At 39.9% G+C, this 23,588-nt stretch overlaps 1 protein-coding gene across 1 annotated transcript in view; it reads right to left on the reverse strand.

Annotated features, from left to right (window-relative positions):
- Positions 1 to 23,588, reverse strand: part of fstl4 (follistatin-like 4) — a 305,040-nt gene that overhangs the window by 10,434 nt on the left and 271,018 nt on the right. The window contains exons 10-14 of the mRNA XM_049592891.1: positions 15,834 to 15,968; positions 15,172 to 15,198; positions 13,813 to 13,931; positions 10,841 to 10,990; positions 2,400 to 2,507 (exon numbers count right to left, since the gene is read on the reverse strand). Of these exons, the coding sequence (XP_049448848.1) occupies positions 2,400 to 2,507; positions 10,841 to 10,990; positions 13,813 to 13,931; positions 15,172 to 15,198; positions 15,834 to 15,968 (539 nt within the window). The remainder of the gene's footprint in view (positions 1 to 2,399; positions 2,508 to 10,840; positions 10,991 to 13,812; positions 13,932 to 15,171; positions 15,199 to 15,833; positions 15,969 to 23,588) is intronic.

Here is a 23,588-nt window from a genome sequence, read left to right on the forward strand (position 1 = left end):
GATTTAAATTATAATAATAATCAGCCTTAAACACATACTTGGCAAATCTAATAGAGAGATAAACGGGGAGAAAACAGATGGGAACTACGGTGTCCTTGTGTGCACAGAGAAAAACAAAGTGCCTGTGAGTTAAATGCCTTCTTGGCACGTAGATGCAGACTGGACTGACAGTCTGAAAGGCCACGTTTCTCTCTGCCCGCCAGAGATTCCTCCATTTGTCTTCTCTAATGAATTGACAATCACACTCCCTCTGATGTTTACACAGAGATATTGAGCCATCCTAAAACTTGGCTGCTTAAGAATACCACACACACACACACCGAGCTGAACGCACACCTCTCCACATTCTCAAACGCACCCTGACACATCAGGAGCACAAGAATTGACATGCGCACACACAGACATGCGCTCATACACATGTATGATCCGCTGAAGCGGAGCAGTGCCTCTGGTAGTGACAGGCAGCTGCTGAACAGGTCAATTACTTTCAGTCCAAATGATAATGACATTATCAGACCATTTATTTGTGGTGTGATCCAAGTGGCCTCCAATCCATTATGCAGTTTCCCCGCAATTGCATTTTTGAATGATTCATCCCCTGCTCTCTAATTATTCATTACTCCTGAAGAACTGAAGGAAGTGGGGAAATGAATAAAATGAAAAACACAAAAATGTGTTTGATGCAGTTTAGGCAGCAGCCGCAAAATGGAGAAATGTTATGCAAAGCTGCTCTCAGTACTCTGATTGATTCAAAATTATATGAGGAGAAAATTGTTTTGTCTGCGATGAAAAACATCTTTTCATAGAATTTTCTGCTTAATTTAAGACTATAACCTCCAAGAGATGTTAAAAAACAATTCCAACATAAACACCAGAAGTGTGCATCTTCACTGAGACAGCTACACACAGAAACAAATCCCCTGCTTGTACACCTACAGTCTATGACGAAAAGGTGCACTAAATGCACAGACACATGCGGTCTGCTTGGCCATGCACATTGTAAATCAGCGGAAAGCCCTAACACAGGTGGTTGGTGTTCATTACTTTTGTTTGCCAGACCATAGTGCCACCTGTGGAATCACAACCATCTAATATACCATTAAAGATTCTTTTAAAAAATCTGAATAAAAGAGTAAAATGAAGCAGTATTTATAGGACCATTTGACAAACTACTGCAGTACCACTAACAGCTCCACAACCCCTGATTAACTATTAAAAATTTTGATGAAACCACTAGAGTTCAAAACCAACAAAGCAAACAGCCCTGAAAAATTACGCATTCAAGTGATTTCCTAAACTAAAATGAGTCATTTCACTGCAAAGATCCTCTGAAGAATCGTAAATTTGAGAGTGTATCATCCCTCTGCAGTCCCCACAATGAATAGACACGCCACATCCCCAAACAGTAAAGACCGAACACAACACCTCACATGATTATAATGGGATCTGTCCCTCCAATGGGACGAAGCAGAACAATAAACATGTTTGTGTCTATTACTGAGATTACAATGGGATCCCTTGGTGGCTTTACTCGTGGCAGTGTCCTCCTTCGCAAACACACACAACACTGGCCCTATAAAAACAGCATCATACCTCTTCCCCCGGGCACCAACTCTGTTCCCTTTCCCCTCCCCTCCACCTCCTCGACCCTCTCTGCATCCTCCTCTCTCTTCCCTCGCCTCAACCAATCCCCCGAGGTGGATTAAATACAACCACACCTGTGATCATTTCTCATTTGTGAAGTCTCCAACACCAGTGGTCCAAAGGGACGCCAGGCACAAGCCGACAGCACCGCAGCTGTGAATTGCTGTTTTGCTGGCTTGGTAAATGCTCTAAAACATACATAGATTAGATGTTGCCGTGAAAATACTTATCACATAAACAGAGTATGCAGGTACACAACGGAGCTCAATTAGTTATGAGGCGCTGCTTTCCTCACTTGGTGAACTCTCTACAGCTTATATAGATTATATTCTCCCAGGAAGAGAATCGCTCATCAGAGTTCACAAATACACACACAGAAAAAGTAGGTGTGGGGTGGTGTGGTAAAGAGACAATAATAAAGAAGGGCTATTTGTACTTTAAAAGCTGCGCAAGGCTGGACTTTACGTAAATAATCACCAGCCTGATTTAAAAATGAGGCTGCAATGGAGATGAACTTCCTGCACTTTACTCAACAGATTCATTAGATTCTAGCACTGGATAGATACACTAACACAAAACTCAAGACCAAAATACAAAAGTGTGACCTTAACAGTAACAAATAGGCACTCAGTCCAATACCAGTTATCTCTTGTTGCTATGTAGCGATCCACTGCAGCTTTAAGGTCAGTTATTTGGATTGTCCTTGTAGAAAAAACTAAAAAAGACAAACACATACACATGCACTGTGTACTCACCTGGAGGGTTGGGTGTGTTCTGTCCATATCCCCCCATGTTAGGACCCACACCTGGTCATGTGACTTGTCATAGAGCATCTTCACTGGAAAAGGATCTGTTGTTACTGCCTAGAAGAGATGGACAGAGTGAGGAACACATTATATGAATTGTATTTGAGCTACAAAGAATTAGAGGTTACATTCTATGTCCTGGTGAGCACAAAACAAACTAGTGACCCTTTTTGAGAATGAGCATATGGAAAAAAACAAACAGAAAGGACCCCAAATATCAGCTAATTTATCAAACATCCTTTTAAACTCTCTGAGCTGGCCTCAAAAATCCAATATCAATTTCAGTGTAGTCCTTCATAATTCCACTGATAACCTAACACCAAGGCTTGGCAGCTGGGAGACCACAGTTTGAATCCTGGTGGTCGGCCAACCCCATCAGTAAGAGCTCCTTAGCAAGACCCCTAATGCTTTACTCGCCTAATATAACAGGATGATCTGGGGCAAACAAAAACAACAAAAAACTGGACCTTGTTAAATGCAAAAAACTCCTATTAGACGTGCAAATGTATAAAAGACCAGAGGCTAGTTTCCCCACACTGATTTGCAAACGCTGCTTATGTGCAGATTGCAAATGGTGCCAACATCTCATTTCACCAATGACTCTTGCACAATTTCCTACAGTCCTCTTTTGCTCATTAATGGGTTGCAAGTTTGGTGCTTGTTTTAATTAGTTAAAGTGTCAAAAAATGAAGGGACAATGATCTCAAGTTGCAAGTCGCAGCTTGCTTGTTGCAAATTTAGTGAGGCACGCCCCGGCACACTACCCAACAATGACACATACTCAGGGGTAAGCTGTTATCGCATCTCAAAAGTGATGGAGTACTAACTACTAAGTAGGTGTAAATGCCAGAAAGGGAAGAGAGAAACTTGACAGCATGTGCATTTTTACAGCCTTACTGCTGGAGAGGTTTTTGGTGAGGATATCTGACACACATCAGGTGAGAGAACAGAAAGCACAGAGAATAACAGTGAAAGGGAGAATAGAAAGAATAGAACAGGCAGACAGGAAAAAGAGAGAGGTGTGGGGGTGGGGTGTATTCAACCTCAGGTCTGCTGCAATGTCAACAACCAGGAATAACACAATCCATTACCCTGCTTCTGGCTGGGTGGACAGGGAGCTGCTGACACCCTCACCAGTGGAGCGAGACCACAAGCTCTGTGTTCAGTAATGGGAGGTCCAGCCCTCTGCTCCGCACTGGTCAGCCAAGTGTCAACTCAGCATGTGTGTATGCACAGTATGTGGAGATGGTGGACTGTGTGCCTGGATTTGCCTTTGTGTGCATTTAGCCTCCTACATGATGGGAGCAGCAGTAAAGCTGAGGTCGGGGCACCATGCAGCAGACCAGGAGGCGGTGGACTGGATTCTGTGTTCACCTCTGAAAGTCCAACATACTTTAAATGTCCATTTTAAGTTGAAATAAACGACCTATTTGTGAGAGAAACAAACAAAACAACCTTTTTCACAACCTTTTAAAAATAGATCTTGATAATAAGACAAAATCTATGTTTCATTTTCGTTGACGAGAAGGGTGGACTTTCAGACACTGTAAGAACAGCCGTGCTTGTAATTATCTTCTAATGCTGCCTGAACGACAGGATGGCAAACTCCAGTGAATAGTCTGTACCAGGATGTTTCGCTAGCCAGCTAAACCACTCACACCATAGCAGCGTCACCAGCTAGTGTGTGTTGTGAGCTGTAGCAGTAAATAATCAGCTGTGCGTGTCTGTCTGTGGAAGGTGGAAGTGTTAAATGGATTTGTCGAATTTGTTAGTAGCACTTGCTGTTAGCGGTTAGCTCCGCTTGTTGGCCACTGAGTGGCAGCGAAGCAAGCAGCCACTGGCTGCTGGACTTTACATCTACTGATCCCTGCAGGACTTAAATCAAATCAATCTGTTTGACAGGTAGGTAGGAGGCTCAGTTATCTTCGAGTGTCTGAACTCAGATCAGTTTTCTTTGATAGAGATGAATGGTAAGTTTTGATCACTTACTCTGTGAGAGGACATGAATTTAAACCCGATTAAGAAAGAACCAAGGCTTTAATTAAATTATTTTTCCACGTCTTTACATCTCTTTACGATTCTCCTTTACAATTGAGTTTACAATGGACCTGGGTACAAATCCTAGTCTTCTTAGATTAGTTATTTGTAAACAGAAAGAGAACTAAGCAGTTACCAGTAGCAGTGATTGCCAGAATGACGTTTATATGGGTGATTTCATTTTAGATTTTACTCACATTTGCAAAATTCCGATGCAAATAAAATCTCTTATCAAACTTTTTTGTAGTATCAGAGATCAATGCAGAAAACATTTAGGCAGCAGCTTCTCGATTTCAGCTGCTGTTGACAGTCACTTTGGTGGCAGATTATATCATCTGTAGCTACCTGATGCTGTAAAGCAGATGTTTTGCAGGCAAACAGGTGTCTAGACTCAACCAAAGATTTGTGCGGTAAAAGAAACATCTTTCTGTAACCCCACTGAGTGGACTGTGTGTCTCTGTCCCTTTGAGACAGAGTAAGTCATTCCATTGAAAATATGTCCTTAAAATAAAGTAAACCTCTTTCTTTAACTCCATAACAGTGATAAATGAATTTATAGGCAAATAAAGCTTAAAAAAAAGTCACCTTAGCTGTAGCCCACAGCATAACTCACTGAATCCACTGCAATATTATAATTTCTGTTGACATCCCCCGAAGCACTGTGGAGGCTGTGGTTACTAAAGTACAAAGTAAGACAAGGAATAATAATAATAAAGAGCACTGTTGACCAACCCAACTTATTCTTAAAATAACACTATCGAAGACATGTAGTGAATCTTATGAAAGCCTGTAATGAAATACAAGAAAACAGAGCAAAAAGGCAGGGATTCAAAGGGTTAAATCTAGATAAAAGATGCCACTCTGTGGATGTGGAGTGTCATCTTTTATCGAGAGAAAAGATCTAGCTTATTGTGTCACATCAGTTTAAGGCGGATCTACACAAATATCAAATCGATAATTTAAGCCCATCAACTTCTGAATCAGGACCTTGTTTAACTTCACTGACTTGTAAATGTTGAAAGATTTGACAAATAAAGGATTTGAAAGGTTCCACATGTGATAAAATGCTGTAAAACTCAACTTGCCATAACCACCGTAGGTGAACTGATACAGAAAAACTCCAGCTACAAAAAGTAAACAGAAAATTCAATGTGACAGATGTTTAAGTATTAAACGCAGAGTCTGACTGTCAGGAGTTCCAGAGCAGAAACCTCATACCAATTAGTGTATGTGCCACAGATTACCAATTTCATCCTTGAGGAAACCTAAATATCTCTTTACTTCAAAGAACATTAGTATTTCTCGAAACATTTTTCAAAAAGATGCTCACTGGGGCTCGGAGCAAAGAAAAAGCACAACTGAAACCTGGATGACAACTGCATGCCGCCTCTTACTGACTTATCAGGCCACAAAAGAAAGCAGCAAAGTGCGTTAAAGTGACTACAGAACCAGAGGTCTTTGCCATCTGGCTCTCTTTTTAATTAGCAGATGTGCCGTTTGTTTTCAAATCCAGTGGGAGGCTTAGCCTGCACAGGTCTGACACATCAGAGTCAAGGTTAGATCCTTTGTTGAAAAAGATAAAGGTGCAATTTCCTTGCATGCAACAGCATGAAAACCATGAAAGTCTTTATTAGTGCAGCTTCTCCACATGTTTGCAGCCTTTATCTAGTATCAGCTGGATATCATGAAAAGTATGAAGCATTTATTAAAACGTGCACAAGACAACTTTTAACAACAGTGAGCAAAAGCATTTATTTAAGGACCCAAGAACAACAATATGTGCTCCTTTAGGATCTAAATTTCCACTTTGGACTAATGAAGCTACTATTTAGGAGCAACTATTGTGTTTAAATCCAACATTTTTTCCCCCAAACAGCATTAACACTTACTTTTTTGTTACAGTCCAAGTTCATGCATAAAGCCAACTAGGTTGGGTGTAGTTTTACAAAACAATCTTGCTCCTTTAATATGATGACAAACAACATATCCTGTTCTGCTTTTGCATCCTAAGGCTGCCTGAAAGTAGCGGGGATATGGGGCTGGCCTGTGATCAACACATTTGGCCTGGGTGATGTAAGTATATGTTAGATGTGTTGTCATTCACATCCCCTACAACTGTAACACCGACACACAGTCCTGTTCTTGTGCATAACTGTCTCCAGTGCTGCTGTAGCTGACCAGCGCACCAGGAACTAGCAGGTAGGTCATCTAGCTCCGGTGTTTGAATTTTTAAGCTCATCATAGTAAGTGACTCGCACGCCAAATCATTTGTTTTGCTAACCTCAACATGTGTTTATTGTGTGTCCATATCTGGTAATTATTTGACTTTGATCCTCTGCCTGTACCTGTGTCCACGGCTATTAATTTATTTTAAATGGTGTAGGCTACTGAATTATTCTTTATAATTGTTTTCATTTTAATAGAAATATGAATAATAATAAACTTAAATTATATAGCACCTTTCATGCAAGACATGCAGAACAAATTGTTTTACAATAATGTCAGTATAAGTACTGAGTGCTTCACATGAAAATAGATATAAATGAAATAAAACAGGCAAGGCAATTCAACATAGAGGGGATTTAAAGCAGTTTAACACATGGATTAACTGATTCATAAAATCAGTGGCAGAGGTAAAGAGTTGTTAAACTCTAATCATAAAATCAAGTAAGATTTTAAAAGAGTTGCAGCAGCATGAAGTGTAAATAGAAAGTAAAAGCGTAAAAAGAAACCTGTATCAGGAAAGGGGGAGCAGAAGACGCTGTCCTGATATCAGCCATAACTGCCGTATGAGTGCAGTGCAAAACGGCTGCAATGAGCTAGCCAGGCTTACTACAATTAGTCTCGCTCACCAGACCTTTCTCAAGAAAAGAAAGGTCTGGCTGTGCCGACTCTCACTTTAAAATTGGAGAAAAAAACGCCCTGGCTTTTTTAACTTCTTTCAACCAATCACAATCGTTCTGGGCGGTGCCACAGCAACGGTGCGCTTGCAAAAATATTGCCGGGGGGGAAACAGGTTTTGGTGTAACACGCCCACAAAAATATTGCGTACAGGACGCGAACCATGGCAGAAAAATGGCTACATCCCCGCAAGATCAAACACCGCAAAAGTTAGTAAAGAACGTGTTGAAAACAGCTACCGGAGGTGATAGGGCGGGACTTCAGCGGGTGGCTCGTTCCGCCCAATGAGAGGCTGATCTATGCAGCGAACTTCCACCCACTCAGACTATACTACAATAAACCATAGAGAAGATGGGATTTTCTGCTTATGACACCATGTCTTTACATGGCAAATATTGGTTTACTGCCATATTAATACTCTGAATGTCTCATACAGACACTTAAAATATGGTTTGGATATGTCCTACATATGCTTCCCTCTGACAGTTGATAATGTGCATTCATTGTAGTCTGTCATCTTCTCTCTTGTTCTAAAGGCCATTGTTGAAAGGAAGCTACAAATGTGCTTTGTAAAGTAAGAGCTTTGAAATAACAGAAAAAAAGTGAGGATGCATTAAGCCCCTGCACGCAAAGGCCAGGAAGGGTCTTCAAGAAAGAGAGAGGGGGAGAAGCAAAAGAGGGATGGGATGATCAAGGAGAAGAAAGCAGTTTTACAGTGTTGGATGGAGAAGAGAAAAAGTGGCAGCTGGTGGGCCACAGCCGAAGGTCATGACCTGAACTTTAAATCTTGTGAGAACATTGTATGTGCCAAAACACGCCTCTGTTCTTCCTTCCATTATATCACTTCACATCCTTTTCTTTTTCTTGTCATTATATTATTGACTAAAAAAAAATTACATCAAGTATTTTGCCTGGTTTTAATTAAAACAAATGGAGCTAGTATCTCTGAGTATGTAGAGATCTTGTCATTTTAAAAACAAAATTTCTCAAATAAGCAACATTACTAATTAAATGGAGCGGTAAATAAGTTTACTTCAAACTTTAAACTGATAACAAGGTCAAATGACACATTTCTAATGACACTTTTTCACTGCCACCTGCTCAGTTGGCTGTCTCTCTCGTTCTCTCTGCTCAGACTTTCACTTATCTCCCTTCTCCTCTCCCACCTCCTTCTCCTTAAATTAGGCCTATTTCCTCTGATCCCGTACCTCAGTATAAATGATGTTGACCCTGGGAAGAACTCCTGAGGGATTCAGTCTCTAAACAGCCGTTACAGGCAAGATGAATGGCGAGGCAGCCAGCACCCACCTGGGCACCATATTGTTTCAGGCACTTGAGGTGCATTTGATTTATTTTCCCTTGCATGTGGTCTTTTTAAATCGGTGGTAGTTCAATAGCGTGGCAAGCTGAATTGATTGCACCTCACGTCGGTGATGCTGTTTGACATGTAGCCCATCATTGACTGCATGGATGCATATCCACTGGATGTCTATACTTTAAATTTTGAGTGTATCCAACTTTTTTTGCTGCAAGACTTGGGCTGTCTTGTTGCTATTTATAACATAGGCTTAAGCTACAGATACTGGAGTGAAGCTGCATTAGGTATGATTTATATTAACATGTAACTGTCACTAGCAGAGAGGCATCCTTTGCAGTTGCAGAAGACATGGGAATAAATAAACAAAATGCCCTTGTATTGCAGTGTAGAGCTAGTTAGTAAGTTTTAAGCCAGACTAGATACTTACTAAAGAAAACCAAACTTAAATCGGTAACACATAAGTTACACTCATGTTTCATGGTTTGTATTTTCAGACAATATGTTTCACTGTTACAAGAAAAGACTTTGAGGATGTCGACTAACTGATGTGTGAACATAATACTGCCTCAGATAAGAGTTTGGCTGCAGTTGCAGGGGTGTAAACTTCCCACTAATGTTGCCCTAATGTCTGGTGTGGTTTAACAGGAGGAGGACGGAGGAGTCGGGATAGGATCACCAACCCTGCAATTGACCTATGGCTAAGTCCCGCCCTCAAACGCGATGAGCCAATCACAGTGCGTATAGCCATTTCCATACACTCGGACATTCTCTGCCTGGACGTCCATTGAAATGCATCACAGAAAGTCAGTTTCGTTCGTTTTATGAGCTTTTTCTGAGATTTGAAGTTTAAAAATGGTCAAACGGTGTGCATGGGGTACATGCAACTCCAACACAAGGTATCCTGAGAGGCTGGGCGACCAGGTGTATTTTTTACACTTTAAACCACATCTCAACCGAGAAAAGTGTCTCCTTTGGATAAAGTTGTGTGGTAACGTTAGACCACAACATCAACTCAACGTGAATAAGATTAACAATGATGTCTACATCTGTTCTAAGGTAAGTCAACATTGTGTTTGAGGCAACATATTGTCACTTTGCTGGAAAGAAATATAAAGTTATCTTTAACATCTCTAGCTAACGTTAGCTAAAGTTAGCCTAACGTTAGCTCCTAGCTGCGTTGTTCATCATGTCACCTTGTTTGCTGGGAGTTCATTAGCCTATTTTGTTCTAGTTTTGTACTTTGGTGATGGTACATCATTGTTAGCTGTTGTCCAGAGGGCTCTAGTTAAGCTAACGTTAACTTCTGGAGCTTAGCTTCATTAACTTATCTGTAATGGCAGAGATAACAAAGGTTGGCAAACGTTATGCTGAATGATTCAGTGTAAATACTGTAGCACCAAACTAACGGAGAGACACTCTTGGTAAAGATGGTAAAAAGGCCGTTATCCTTTTCTCATATTCTGAGCCAAAAACCTTAACTTCAGTGGCACTTTAACTTGTTGTCTTTGATGGCAACGGCAACGAGATGCGGTTTGTCCGAGTGAGTGGAGGGGGCGTGGCTTAGCCATAGGGCAATTAGTGGATAACCTGCTCTGCCTCCACAGCCACCCACTATAAATGACATTTAAAAATTAGGGATGTTGTGATCTAATTTTCTTATTTTTTTGGCCCCAGCCGTGATCTGAACCCTTTAATACTGGATATCTGCCAGTACTTACATTTACTTAAATGTTGATTAAAGTTGTATCTGACACATTAAATAAAACTTGCACTGTGTAAACTTATTTTTCAGCTACTTACTGAAGATCCTGGTTCAAAACTATTACGTTTATAGACTTAAAGTTTTGATTGTACAGTGGTGTTACAGAGCGGAAGTTCTTCCCTCACAAATGATATTTGAATGAGCAGAGACACAGGAAGCAGAGAGCACTTAAACCAGACAACAGACAGGTTTAATGTCGTGTTATTAAGTTATTAATGTTGATGTGTTTGTAATTTTAACACTTAACTTTGCCAGTACACAAAGTTCTCCACAGAAGCTTTAAAATGTCCGTCACTAGCTTCAACATGAATGATTTCTGAGATGTTCTGATACTTTGGCGTGTTTGACAAGCCTGATAGCTGCTCCACTCACCTGCACCACCTTCTGTGCTTGAATATCAACCACCAGCAGTCGGCTCAGGAGGGGCTGGGTCACGTAGATGTACTTATCTCTGATGTTGACTGCTGAGGACCACACGCAGTGCTGAGGTGACACCCCTTCACCTTTAGGGCACATCTCCTCCTGGGAAGAGCCAACAGAGAACAGAGAGGATGATGGGAGGAGAAAGAAGAGGGCAACAAAGGGAGGAAAAGGTAGAGAGATTTCCTGGTGTATCATAGATCGGCAGTATGATGCATTTTCACTCTGTCAAGCTTCACCAGTGATTAGAGCTGGGCGATTATATAAAATACTGGATTATCTAGTTTCATGTGGATCCTGTTGTGATGGTATGATCATATCAAGCTATGTATTTGCGAAGTTATGTGGGGTTTACATAGTGCATGTCTTAGCCCAAAGACCATCTTGACACCCCATTTGATGCGTTGATTACCACTGGAGCACAGGTCATTGTAACCCAACTGGGAGTTTGCATATTGGGACAAGAGCTAAAACTATTAGTTCTTTTAATTACTGATTTATATGTTAACTATTTTTTCAATTAAAAATTTAATTTCTTGTTTTATCAAATCAACGGTTCAAAAGCCAAAGATGAATGATATAACAATAAAATAATAATAATAATAAGAGTTATAACGGTAATATAAACAAATCCCCATCTTTACTTAACCCTTTAAAACCTGACCAAAGTGGCTTAATTTCTTTAAAAAAAAATATTGGATGAAGGCGATGAGCAGCGAAGGAAGAAATGACCCATAAAATTTGTAAGAAATTAGAATAAAGAAAAAAAAAAAATAAAAAATGACCCGCAAAAACTGCTTAATATCTTTTTAAAAAATCAATCATGATTTCAAACTGTAATCATATTTATAAATATAGTTTTTCTCAAGCTATTTTCTTTTTCCCTATTTTTTTTATTTATTTATTTTTTTTAATTCTGAATCTATTTATTTTTTGCAATTTTGTGTTTGTGAAAGAAATCCCAACAAATAGCTCAGGGTTCAAAGGTTTTAATAGCTGCAAAAGTCATCTGAAAGCTGCACAAGAAAATTGATGTCGCGCCAGGTTTCAAAGAGTTAATAAGTTCTAAACAAAAATAAATTAAAAAACAAATAAATGTGTTTTCATTGTTTGCATGCCCTCTGTGTGCATGGGTGTGAGTGTGTGACCTCTTAAGGGATGTTTTTCTGTTCTGGGTGGGTGAATTTAGGGTGTTCTGGTGGGTGGAAATTAAGCTGGAACCTTTCTTCAGTACTTTGTTACTGCTGATGTACCTTATCTATGCATCTGAATATATTACGGGACCACTCCAGTGTTAAAATCAATAAAGAAATTTTTGGAGTGAAAAACAAATAAAAACACAATGACCAATTAGTCTTTCAAAACTGTTGTTGATTTTTTTTTTTTTTTGTCAATTGGCTAATTGGAGTACTAAGTGCTACAGCCATTGCGATATAAATTTATATTGGAAAATTTGTCTTGTTAATGTGAAGCACATCAAGGTAAATATATTTGTAAAGCACCTTCAAATGGCTTTACGTGAGACAAAAGGCATTTAGACAAGATATAAAAGAAACACAAGACAATATAAAGAGACACATACAGAGTAAGACGTATTAAGTGGGAGAATAAAAACTACAGCACAGCTACAGTGCAGTGCATGATATCAATAAATAGTCCCAAATTAAATGTAATAATCTTTTATGAGAGGTGTTAAGCCTTGATTTGTAAGAACTGAACTATTAATGCAGTGATACAGGTTTCACCCAGACAATGCAGTCGTACCAAATGTGCATACTGATGTCTTTACTGCTGCCAGCTTCGTTCCAATAATACTTCATAATGATTGTTTCCAATCTTAAGTTTAGCATCAGATTTTTCATCAGCTTGAATGCATCGAAAAATTCATACAGCATGACTGACTCAAGTAACATACTGCCTCGACAGGCTTTGCTGCCTGCTGTCTTTGCTGACAAGACATTTATGCACACACTCCCTCACACACACAAATTGTTACTGGTATGTAATCACTAATGCACACACACATACGCACACACACTCAAAGGTAATGTTTCAAGAGTTTCCACCTCCTCTCCACCTCACCAAAGTGGAGAAACTGCTGTTTACAGCAGGAACTGGCTAACACATGGCTTATTGAGTTTGTATTGATCTCTAATACAATTACGGGGTCCTGTAAAACCCAAATCCCTCAGAGGAACAAGCAACTTTACCTTCTAAAGCCCATTGCTCTGAGAGAGGGATGTTCTCAGTGGATTAAAAACCTCAGGGTCTGTTGTATAGACTCTATATCGGTGCAAGCTGTTGACTAATGGACACAAGTAATCCCATTACATTAGTGAGGTGAGGAGCCCAACTGAGTACAGCAACGGGAAGAGAAGGAAGGATGGCCTTCATTATGGTGGCAATGTCCTTTCACACTGAAACTGAATAACTACAAGACAGTATGAGATAGATAGTAAAGGATGACTTTGCTTTATTTTTTATCATGTCTTTATATCATTTCCGTGAGATGAGCTGAGAGTTTAAAGGACAGAAGCTTTATTTTCCTGCTGAAGAACACGACACTTTCAGCGCAATGCATGTTTGGATTATGGTACAACAACCCAATTAAGATCTATTACTGACTGGGGAGTAAGATTCTCTTTGCAGTATGGCTGATGTTTCATGACTGTGTGAGTTAGTGAGTGCTTTTCTTGATGTAAAACATTCACTAAATGACATCTTTCTGCCTCGCACATAATTTGATTTTGAAAGGCATCAGCTCAGCAGTTACGAACAGCATTCTGAAATCTGTTTTGTAATTTAATGAGTAACTTTTTAATGGAAATATAGGCTACTCATTACCTGACATAGCCATTTTAATGCACTTTAATCTCATTGAATCAATGACACTCTTAAATTATGAGGGAAAAAAAAAGACTTACATAGGTGGCAACAATCCTCTCTGTGCGCTTCATGTGCCTGCGTATCTCACATTCACTGGGCTGAAGAACAGTGATGCCCTCATCAGAAAACACATAGAACATATTGCCCACACTCAACCCTGGAAGAGAAGACAGGAAGACAGAAAATATGTTGACAAACAAACCTCAAAAAAAAAAAAAAAAAAGAACGAATACAAATTAAAAACAGCAGAAAATCCCACTCCCATCTCATCTGACATTTGTGATGGGCATTTCAATTTTCCTGCTGGAGGCCACGCAGCAAGATTCCTGTTAGCATGCTACAGTGTTAGCGGGGATGGGCAGTGTGTGGCTGTCAGCCATTTTGACAATGCCTACAAAGGGCCCTGTCAGCAACATGTCCACAACATATAGCAAGAGGCATCAAATTAAAGGCGCTGTCTCTACGAAGAAAGCCTTCTCATCTTGTCTGCTTGTGTAAACAGCTGCTGATGAGTTAGTAAGGATCACAGTCTGATGTTAAGGCATTTGGACGAGCAACAAGCTATTACTGCGGGCAGGGATACATCACATGAGCAGAGCTGATTAGCATAAGAACATAAACACACTTGCGGCATGCATAAAAAACACTACGAGGATGATTGATTGGTCAGGCTGTTAACACCGTAACGCTGTGACATGAACAAAGTACACCAGAGGAACACGCTATATGAAAAATGGAAAATATAAATGTGTGCAATGCATTTATGGATACAGACACAACAACTTGCACACACACAACACACTAACCGTGCTAATGAGGTAACTCTGAGTGTCGATAAGTGCTCACACATAATCCAAATGCTTACACTGTACTCTAAACCACACTGTCTTCTTTTGGTTTTGTGGGTAAAGCTGATGTGGTGCTGAGATGTATATAAAACAGACTGTGTTTGTATTGTGCTCTAAACCGCAGTAGGTTTTCCAGTGCATGTGGCTGTGCTGATGTTGTAAAAATATATATACAATATAAAGAGAGGATGGATTTGTATCCTGATAAAAACCACAAAGTTGTTTTTCTTGTGGCCACCACACAGTGTCTGTGGAATTCTCTGCAAAATGCATAAAATTCCTGCTTGTATGTAAATGGTTCCTTTCCATGCGATTTAAAAAAGAAAGCACTCCAGCAAAAGGATGAAACACTAAGAATGCAAAATTTGAAGCAAAGTTTGCTGAGAGAAAACAACGTTGTCATTTTTCTGGACAGTACGGCACACATCTTGGAAGGTGCAGATATGCATGCAATCCTAAACTGACGGCCACAAACAGCCACAAAACATGCCCACCATATTTTCTTATTTACAAGAGTACGAAAGCCTTTTGAGAACTGTAATGTATTACCTTCTTCTCTCCACAGAATGTTAGCAACTGCAGATTCAGCCATCGAGCAATGGAAAGGAAAGGAGGGGGAAAAGAGAGGAAAAACATTAAATCACCTTAAGAAAAAAAAAGAGACAGATCTTCCATGAAACAGAGGAGGTGATTTCTCTCATGCCATGCCACGACAAAACATATTTGACATCTACAAAACGTTCCACGCTGGTGTTGACAGGATCATATTTCCTCCTAAATCAAGAGATCACTCAGAAGCCATCGATTATTCTGTTTAATTTCAACTGGCCCGATAAGCTCTTTCTAGGTGGTGATGGTTAACTCGTCACAATGATGCAATCTAATGAAACGCCAAATATCAAAGAAACATTAAATATGCGATTTGAGCGGTTGTCCCCCACTATGAAATATGCATCTGTGCTGCCTGATGTTCATTTCTGGTTACAGACTCCCCACTGCTCCTGGGCTGGGACATTATCAAGCTGATAATGTGTGGTCTGATTTCTGCATTACTATAAAAGAGTTACATCTTTGTGTAACTAACATCACTTAAATACTATATAACAAGTTTCAAAATCATACAAACTCTCTTTCTACAAAAAAGGCGTGAGAGCTTCTTTTTGCTTTTGAAATTATTTTCCAGTATAAGCTGATATTTAATGATGACTTACGGGTCTTCTTGGCTGAGTCTTCAACAAACAGAGAGGAGATATCCTCGTCAACTCCCACCTCGTTCTTGGCGATGCATGTGTAGGCTCCTGTGTCCTCGTACCTGACGCTGCCAATAAAGAGCTCACTTCCATTTGCTAAAAGAAGAGAGGAAACAAAAGGAAAGGAGACATGCGTTACTGCCACATTATTTTAAATCCTCATTGGGTACACTACATATACTTTTGAGAAAAATAAAAACCCAGCTGAAATGTGTTTGTTATCCTTGCAAACCAAAAATAATGTTTATGTTTTAAACATCTCAGACAGTAAACCATGGGAAAGACACACACACATACTGTATATCGTGTTTTGCTCAAGTTACATTTCAGATTTGTTTTGGGTTGGTAAAATGAATATGGTTCAAATATTGCTTAATCTTGTGTTACTGAAGCTATAGTTGGTGATTTTTATGAAAATAACTGCCATATTTGCTGAAAGTGTGGCTATATTCTTAAAAAAGTACATGGCACAGATGCTGTTTATTCCAGTACCCATACTGCCATACTATATAGTATGCCTGTGTCCCAATACATAGTATGTCAAATGCAATATGCCCAAAATACCAGGATGTTCTACTCCACCCGGTCCCATTTTGCAGTATGCACCAGCATGCTTTTCTGGATATTCTGACCCACAATCCTCTGCGCAGTGGATGATAAGTCACATTGACTTAGCCGCAGAGACAACGGCTTGACAGCTCATTGACAGCTGTTTAACAGGTGATTAACAGCTGTCAGAAGTCACAATGATGGATGACAGTGCAGTCAGGTGACTGATAACCAGTCGATTACTAATAAAAAGAATATTAATTGTTTAATTGAATAAAGTAATCATAAATATAATCAACAAAAAAGGGAATGAGGATTAAATAACAATGACAGAGAAATGTATAGCCCACATAATTTCACTATCCTGAATATAATATGTTAGAATCCTAAATGCATGCAGTTACAACATTTCAAAATAACAACGTAAGAGCTGTCCTGTTTGATCTCCATCTCTGGTGAGCTCGGTAAACGGCATTTTGTTTTAAGTCCATGGTAACGGATATATGCATAAGAGGGTCAAAGCTCATGGTGTAACGTTTGAGTAAAACTGAAGAGCTTAGTGGATCCCAAGTCCATAGGAGACCACACTGCAATCTCTATACATAACCAAACAATTAAGCAAGTTGTCTCTTATAAGTATCTAGGAGTAGAGATTGATAGGGATATGAGCTTGCACTCACATGTGCAAAATGTCTGTGCAAAGATACATCAGCGCCTGCACTTCCTACGGAGATTAAGACTGTTTGGAGTCAATAGAAATATAATGATGATTTTTTACAATGCTAGTATTCTGTCTGTCTTAAGATATGGTGTGTCCAGCTGGTTTGGAAACCTGACTGTGAAATTTAAATCCCAAATTGCTAGGTTGATTAATATGGCAGGGAAGACAGTGGGTGTGTCCACTCCTCAGGTCATTTTTGAACAATCAGTGATAAGACAAGTTCGTAAAATCTTGTCTGATCCTGACCATGTATTGAATTCTGAATATGAGTTATTGCATTTGGGAAGAAGGTACAGAGTACCACGTTGCAGGTATAACAGGTACAAAAACGCGTTTATTCCGCTGTCGATTAAATTGATTAATGAGGAGTGTGTCTGATGTATGTATTATGTATTTAATTTGATGCACTGAGGTTAACTGGTTAACTGTTATGTGTTGTAATGTGTGTATTTTTAAATACAATTTTTAAATGAACTGAATCTCAATCTGAATCTAAGTAGAATGTACCGATTGTGTACATACTGCATAAAACAGTTCAGGGGTGCCTGCTCTACCACTAAGCCACCGACGCCCTGAGTTCATACTTTTTAAAGACCGCTGCAGTACATAGTAAAAGCACAAAGAAAAAGTTTGTGTTTCGGAGCGCATCCATAGTCTGTGAAAAACACTATGCTCCTCCTTTTCTTCCTACTGCCACTAATGGCACTGGCTGGACTCAACCGTGGTGCACCAAAAGCAACTGATCAACGCTCAGGAGTCTCTAACACAGCTGTCAATCAATCACTACAAGAACCGTGGTCAAACTGCCAAACTAGGCAGCGCTGATCAAATATGAATCAAGATTCTGTTACTGCATGACTGTTTCTAACCTCAAATGTTTTCAGAAACATATGTTAGTGTACTGTAAAATGAGAAAGCTGGTCCAGCTGATGGTTGGCGCTCTATTTTGTAGTCAACATGGTGTTTTATGTCACACACTTTCTGATTTTACAGCTATACAATACACTAAAATTTGTTTGCTGAAAACATCTGAGGGAAGAAACAGACAATGCAGTTACAGAATCTTGATTCATAGTTGACTTGTGCTGCAAAATTTAGCAGTTTGACTGAAGGTCATGGAGGGATCGACATGACTGACGGCTGCGTTAGAAACTCATTGGCCCTGACTGGTTGTTTTCATTCACATGCAATAAGGCCATTAACAATGCCACAAGGCAACAGAGTAGGCACAGTCTCATTCGGTGCTGTGTAAATAGTGACTGATTCAGAAAATGTGAAAATAAGTAAAGTTGCAGACTGTAGCTAAAAGTAAATGTAGCCACTATGAATGCTCTATTAGACTTTTCAGATCTTTTCAGGGTCTTTATCAAACAACTATAAATGGCTTGTAATACTCATCAGGTGTTGACATTGTTGGAAACAGATAACAACTGAAAAAGGTTCCTTTTCTGTGTGTCAAGACTGACTGTGTTTGAATAATGAAGAAACACAAGTAAGGTAACTCTCCGTAACTTCCCACAGCTGCTGAATAATTTGCTGCTCAGTAAATCATTGATATAACTCTGCCTTTACTTCAACATGAAAATGAATACTCCACATTTATCCACATTCTGCTACAATGGTCTTTTTCTCTTTCAGAACATGAGTGAAGTCTTATTTTCCACCACACACTATACAGTGCTGCATTGTTTGCCTCAAGTTGCTGCAGTGACGTTAGATGGAGGTGACAGGTGATGTTGGCCATGATGAGACACAGAGGTCATCGTCGGAGGCCGACTCTCTGATGTTTGCTGCGGCATAAAGCTCTGTGATGTACAGCTGCACCTTCCTGCACTGTATGTGGCTATACTTCGAACACCGCACACTTTACAGCATGGGGAAAGTGAATGATGTTTGGTGTCACAGAGGGGCTCTTACAGGCCATGTTGTCTGTGAAAATAAAAGAAAGCTTCAGTTTTCATCCCTTTCTGTACGTCTCTTGAATTACCTATGGCATCTATGAACTTCAATAACACTCACACTCTCCCTCTCTCCAGGATTTCTTTTTGTCTACTTTCTTCCTGTTCAAACTTTTAAGCTAACAAACTCTACGTGTTTGTCATTATGCAGAGCCAAATACTTAACAAAAGATTCTCTTTCTCAGGTTGAAAATGATTCCCACCTTCTCATTTATAACTGCTGGGTTGTAAAATAAGATGTTACAGAAGTTGATGCAAAGCTTTTCACATTAGTGAAATGTCTTTTGGATTTAGATAATAATTCCCTTTTATCAGGGGGAAAGTGTGAAATGCTTTGAAGTGAAAAGTGCCTTGAAGCAGGACTTCATAGAATAAGACACCACTGTAATTACTTCTAATTCATAATTATGTTCTGATCAATTCTTATTGAAAACCACGGAATCAACCACTCATTAAATTAGCCTTTTTATCCTTATTTTGCAAGCTTGTAGCGGCTCATCATGACAGGGCTTTTAAGGTTAAAGTGGGAATTTTAGTCTTCTTTACTCCTACCCATGGGCTTATGACTGCAAGGGCAGTGGGGATATGATGTATTGTATCAACAACGGATGAACTTACTTTGTTTGTAAAAAGGACCAATCCCACAAGTCATTTTCTCCCAACTCTGCAGCTCGCCATAGCTCTACAACAATTTATAAAGACTGTTCTACTCCAAGGCGGCACGGTGGTGGTCAGCACTGTCGCCTCGCAGCAAGAGGGTTCCTGGTTCAATCCCAGGAGGGAGCCCTTCTGTATGGAGTTTGCATGTTCTCCCCGTGTCAGCGTGGGCTTTCTCCGGGTACTCCAGCTTCCTCCCACAGTCCAAAGACATGCAGATTGGGGACTAGGTTAATTGATAACTCTAAATTGTCCGTAGGTGTGAATGTGAGTGTGAATGGTTGTCTGTCTCTATGTGTCAGCCCCGTGATAGTCTGGTGACCTGTCCAGGGTGTACCCTGCCTCTCACCCAATGTCAGCTGGGATAGGCTCCAGTACCCCATGACCCTCAAGAGGATAAGCGATTATGAAAATGGATGGATGGATGTTCTACTCCAAAAAAAGGACAAGAGGCTTACTACAGCCCATCTTGACATTTGTTGTAAGTGACAAGGAGTAGTAGCTCCATAGAAATTATGATAGGAGCAAAGAAGAAGTCATGTGACGCAGTAAAAAAGAGCAACAAAATTCTTGTTCTTGTCTTGTTCATGTACTGTGTGAAACCAAAAGTCAAATAGAGCTGATGATTCATTCATTCATTCATCTTCTAACCGCTTCATCCTCTTGAGGGTCGCGGGGGGGCTGGAGCCTATCCCAGCTGACATCGGGCAAGAGGCAGGGTACACCCTGGACAGGTCGCCAGACTATCGCAGGGCTGACACATAGAGACAAACAACCATTCACGCTCACATTCACACCTACGGACAATTTAGAGTTATCAATTAACCTAGTCCTTGTTAACCTGTCTTTGGACTGTGGGAGGAAGCCATGCAAACATGCAACATGCAAACTCCGCACAGAAGGGCTCCCACGCCCGGGATCGAACCAGCAACCCTCTTGCTGTGAGGCGAGAGTGCTAACCACCACACCACCGTGCCGCCCGTGCTGATCAATATATCAATATTATAATAAAAGACCAGATATCGTCTTAGGTTGTGGACATAGTAATACTGCAGTTGTTGCCTTTTTTGGTTTTAAAAGCAACATTACAATTACATTGTGTAATTAGCTGTTCTATTATTAGCCTTTACCCACTTAATCATTTTATCCATATTACTGATGATTATTAATCGAAAAAGTAATTTTGTAAAAGCACCAATAGTTAACCCTATAACATCATTACAATATCACTGTCGATGTACTAAAAATAAAAAAGTATTGTAATGTTTGATTGTCTCCATCTTGCCCAGCTCTACAGTCATCGTTGATTTATTTTAAGTGATATACATGTATAACGTCATGTTACATACTTACATACTTAAAAGTGAATACCACCTAAGTTAAGAAACCAAATATATTATTTTCATGGTCTATTAAAGTCCAATTAATATCTGTGAACATGAGCTACTCTCTCCCAAAGCCAGAAACCAAAGAAGTAAGTCTCAAACCTGTAGGGCCCTATTTAGATGGTCTAAAACGCAAAGCGCCAGGCGTGCAGTGCATGGGCGTGTCCCAGTCACTTGCTAGTTAGACAGCACGTTTTCAGACTGCGCGCCATGGCGGAGAGTCTACAAGGGTTGGACTTACTCTGTGAATTAGTCATGGGTGTGTTTTGGGCGTATCATTCAATAAGCCAATCAGAGTGTCACCTCTCATTCCCTTTAAAAGCATATTATTTAACAGCGAAATACTGCACCATTGACTTTAGACCAGGCTTTTGTTGGTCACTGGCGTATTTGCTTTTTACGTCATCTAACTAGCAACGCGCCATGACTGCGCCTGACCACTCATTTTTAGACCAACACACCCAGAGAAGCGCAAGTTCATTTACTAGTTAGACAAAGAGGGCGCAGGGCGGGAAAATGACAACTGCGCCTGCATCTAAATAGCAATGACACTTGTGACATGGATTATGCGCTCTCTGCCGTCTGCTTTAGACCATCTAAATAGGGCCCATAATGTCATAAGCTATAAAATCTGGAGGTACTCCTTGGACAACGAATGGGAGCCTGATTTTGTATACCCACTGAATGTGTGTTTTCCTTGTTATACCCTAATGAGCTTTATTCTGTGGTAGACTTTTCAGTTCAGAAACAGAAAACATCTACTCAGAGAATATTCCTCTGGGTGCTCATTTATAAAATCTTTCCCAATTCATTCTCTATAGAGCAGCTGCAGACATTATACTTGATGATATCACACATTTGAGTTTTAGTACTCTAGTTTTTGAATTTGGGGCGAATTGTTCATGTTTGCTAACATTTTTGGACTGTCTCAGACCATAGAATAATGTGTGAATTTTGAAAATGGCCACAGTTCCCCTTTAATGTTATACTGTTTTGTAATGTTATACCCTATTGTGGGTCATATTAGAGGGAAGGAACAAACAAGGTTGCATGGTTGGTGCTTAATAGTGCCTCCTTTGGCAAGTATCACAGCTTCTAAAAGCTTTTTTATCCAGCTAAGAGTCTTTCAATTTTTGCTTAGGGGGTTTTCACCCATTCTTTATTGCAAAAGGCTTCTAGGTCTGTGAGATTCTTGCTCAAAAGAGCCTGCACTGCTCTTTTGAGGTCTAACCACAGATGATTTTCAATGATGTTTAGGTCAGGGAACTGCAAAACCCTCAGCTTGCACCTCTTGAGGTAGTCCATTATGGATTTTGAGGTGTATTTAGGGTTATCGTCCTGTTGTAGAAGCCATCCTCTTTTCAGCTTCAGCTTTTTTATAGATGGTGTGATGTTTGCTTCCAGAGTTTGCTGGAATTAAACTGAATCCATTCTTCCCTCTACCTGTGAAATGTTCCCCGTGCCACTGGCTGCAACACAAGCCCAAAGCATGATCGAACCACCTCCATGTTTAACAGTTGGACAGGTGTTCTGTTCATGAAATTCTGTACCCTATTTTCTCCAAAAATATCTTTGCTCATTATGTCCAAAAAGTTCTGTTTTAACTTTATCACTCCACAGGACTTGTTGTTAAAAAGCATCAGACTTGTTTAGATGTTCCTTTGCAAACTTCTGATGCTGAATTTTGTGGTGAGGATGCAGGAAGGGTTTTCTTTTTGGTGACTTTTCCATGAAAGTCATACTTGTGCAGTTGTCACTGCACAGTAGAACAGTGCACCACCCCTCCAGAGTCTGATAAATCTTCTTGCAGGTCTTTGGCAGTCAAATGGTGGTTCTGATTTGCCTTTCTAACAATCCTTATACCTTGCTATCTTCTTATAGACTTCCCTGCTTTGTGGGGATCAGTTATTTTAGTTTTCAGAGTGCTGAGCGGCTGTTTAGAGGAGCCCATCGCTGCTGACTGTTGGGACAAGGTGTCAGGAGTCTGAGTATTTACAAAGCTTTGAAATTTCCATCATCTGGTCTTTCCTAACAATGACTGCGAACAAGCCATAGCCCTAACAAGCTAATGATGGACTGAGACCCTGGTAAAATTTGTTTGAGACCTCAAATGTCTTGGTGTGGCCAAACTTTTGCATGTTGCTCTTTTCCATTTTTTCCACTCTAAAATTATACAAATCAAAAATAAAACACTGATCTTGCTTAAAATGTTGAAAAGAATGTTTCATCTTTAACTTCATGCCTTTTGGAGATCAGCTCATCTCCTACTCACATAACTATTCACACTAAAAGAAATTTAGACCAGGGTTGTCCAAACGTTTGCATGCCACTATATGTAGTTATACAGGTTTGACGATTTGTTGGTTAGAGCATCTTTTAGCTAATTGTTTTAGTTTTCCAGCCTACAACTTTAACATTTAGTTCACTTTTAGCCTTGTTTTGGCTA

The sequence above is a fragment of the Epinephelus fuscoguttatus genome, linkage group LG12 (assembly GCF_011397635.1).
Source record: "Epinephelus fuscoguttatus linkage group LG12, E.fuscoguttatus.final_Chr_v1".
NCBI lineage: Eukaryota > Metazoa > Chordata > Actinopteri > Perciformes > Serranidae > Epinephelus > Epinephelus fuscoguttatus.